Genomic DNA, 2500 nt, shown 5'->3' with positions numbered 1-2500 from the left:
GTTCAGGTGTGAGGCAAGGCTGTGTTCTTGCACCAACACTTTTCAACACTTGCATGGATTGGATACTGGGTAGAGCTACTGTCCAAAGTCACTGTGGAGCAACTCTGGGGAATATCAAGGTTACAGACCTTGACCTTGTATATGATGTTACCATTCTATCTGAATCTCTGGAAACCTTAGTGGCGGCTCTTGATGCATTTAGCAATGAAGCGAAGCCCCTGGGGCTAGAGGTCTCCTGGACCAAGATCCAGGTTTTTGGGGGCCTACTAGGAGAACCTGTGCAGTCGGTACGTGTTTGCGGTGAAAACATCGAAGTCACAGAGAGTTTTATATACCTCGGTAGTTCAGTTCACGGCTCTGGGCTGTCAGACCAGGAAGTCAGTAGACGGATTGGCCTGGCAGTAGGGGTCATGAAATCTCTCGACAAGAGTATTTGGAGATGCCGGTACCTGTGTAGAAGGACCAAACTACATGTTTTCAAGGCCCTGATACTGCCATTTTTTCTATATGGTAGTGAAACTAGGACGCTGCCTTGTTCTTTGGAATCTCGTCTTGATGCCTTTTGTAACAGATCCTTGCGCCGGATCATGGGGTACAGTTGGCGGGACCATGTGTCCAATCAACGGCTGCACCGTAAGACATACATGCATACATACATACAGACAGACATACAACTACATACTTTCCGCAGCGTGGGCCTAACGGCAGCCTCACTCTTGGTGCCGGCGTTCAGGAGATCGAAGTTGTCCCTGAGCTCTCCTAGGGGCTGCCCGCTGTGGGTGGCGCTGCAGACGGGACACTGGAGGGAGCCCCCTTTACGGGCCAAGGATCGAAGGCACTCCCGGCATGAGCTATGTCCGCAGGAGAGTGCCACGGGTGCTTTGTCGCTTTGCCCAAAGGGCCTCTGACATACTTGGCACTCCAGAGGGTTATATGTGATCTGGGAGAGGAACGAGAAAAATATGTGCTATCGAAGGGGAATAGGTCATAACGAATGATAAAAATGATAACAGGTAATAACGAATGATAAAGAAGATAATATGGACAAATAAATGTTGAAGATGATAATATGTACGAATAAATTATAAAGATGATATAAACAATACCGAATAATAAAAAAGAGAGATAGTTCCTTTTCATAAAGTTAATAGGAGGCAAATGGTTGCAAAAAATCAAAATAATAAGAAGAAGAAAGATAATGATAGTGCTAATGATGTTAATACTAATAATGAAAACGATGATGATAATGATGATCATGAAGATAATTATGATAACAGTGATAATGACTATAATGATAATGATGATGGTGATAACAGATGTAGAGTAATAATAGTAATAAATGATGATCACAATTATGATCGTAATAACAATAATTATGACAATGATACATATGATGATAATGATGATGATGATTATAACAATGATTATGATAATAATAATTATGATGATAATGATGATGTTGATGGTAATGATGATAATGATGATGAGGGTGAAGATAATAACAATAGCAATAATAACAATGATAGTAACAATTATAATAATAATTATAATAATAATGATAATAGTAATAATAATAGTAATAATAATAATAATAATAATAACAGTAATAGTAATAATAATAACAATAATGATTGTAATAATAATGATAATAAAGATAACAATGATAACAATAATAGCAATGATAACAATAGTATAATAATGAGAATAATGAAAATTATAATAACAATATTAATAAAATCAATAATAATGACATTAATAATGACAATAATAATAAAGATGATAATGATAACAATGATAATAGTAATGTCAGCGAAAAATGATAATTATAATAATATCGATAACATAATATTAATAATAGTAACAATAATAATAATGGTAATCATAACAAGAATAAGAATAATGATAATGATAATGAAAATAATAATAAAACTAACAACACAACCCTAATAATAATAAAAATGGTAATAATTACAATAATGATTATAACTATAATTACAATAATAATAATAATAATAATAATAATAATAATAACAGCAGTGATGATGATGATGATGATGATGATGATGATGATGATGATGATGATGATGATAATAATATTAGTAATAATGATACAAATTATAATAATAATAGTAATAATAGTAATAATAATGATAATGATAATAATAACAATAACAATAATTATAATGATAATGAGAATAATGTTAATTTGTCTGCGATAATACCTTTAAAGGCTTTTAAATTATACAAGAAGAAGCCCATGAATTAAATGATATTGATATTTGAATCAAATTGAATATTCAAATGAAGTTGAATGTCTAAATGATATTTGGATATTCTTAAATGATATTGAATTTTGAAATGGAATTTAATATTTGATTGATATTTGGATGTTCTTAGATGATACTGAATATTTAAATGGCATTAAATATGTACATAAAACTGAATATTGAAATGATATCTGGATGTTACTAAATGATCTCTGGATGTTCTTAAATAATAT

General features: G+C 32.2%; 1 protein-coding gene across 1 annotated transcript in view; it reads right to left on the bottom strand.

The window, feature by feature from the left end:
* LOC125034166 overlaps positions 1-2500 on the bottom strand; it is a 9304-nt gene that overhangs the window by 5337 nt on the left and 1467 nt on the right. Inside the window, exon 2 of the mRNA XM_047625846.1 lies at positions 683-940. Within this exon, the coding sequence (XP_047481802.1) occupies positions 683-940 (258 nt within the window). The remainder of the gene's footprint in view (positions 1-682; positions 941-2500) is intronic.

The sequence above is a fragment of the Penaeus chinensis genome, chromosome 17 (genome assembly GCF_019202785.1).
Source record: "Penaeus chinensis breed Huanghai No. 1 chromosome 17, ASM1920278v2, whole genome shotgun sequence".
NCBI lineage: Eukaryota > Metazoa > Arthropoda > Malacostraca > Decapoda > Penaeidae > Penaeus > Penaeus chinensis.
The sequence above is the reverse complement of the archived record's forward strand: the minus strand, read 5'-3'. Positions and strand labels throughout refer to the sequence as shown.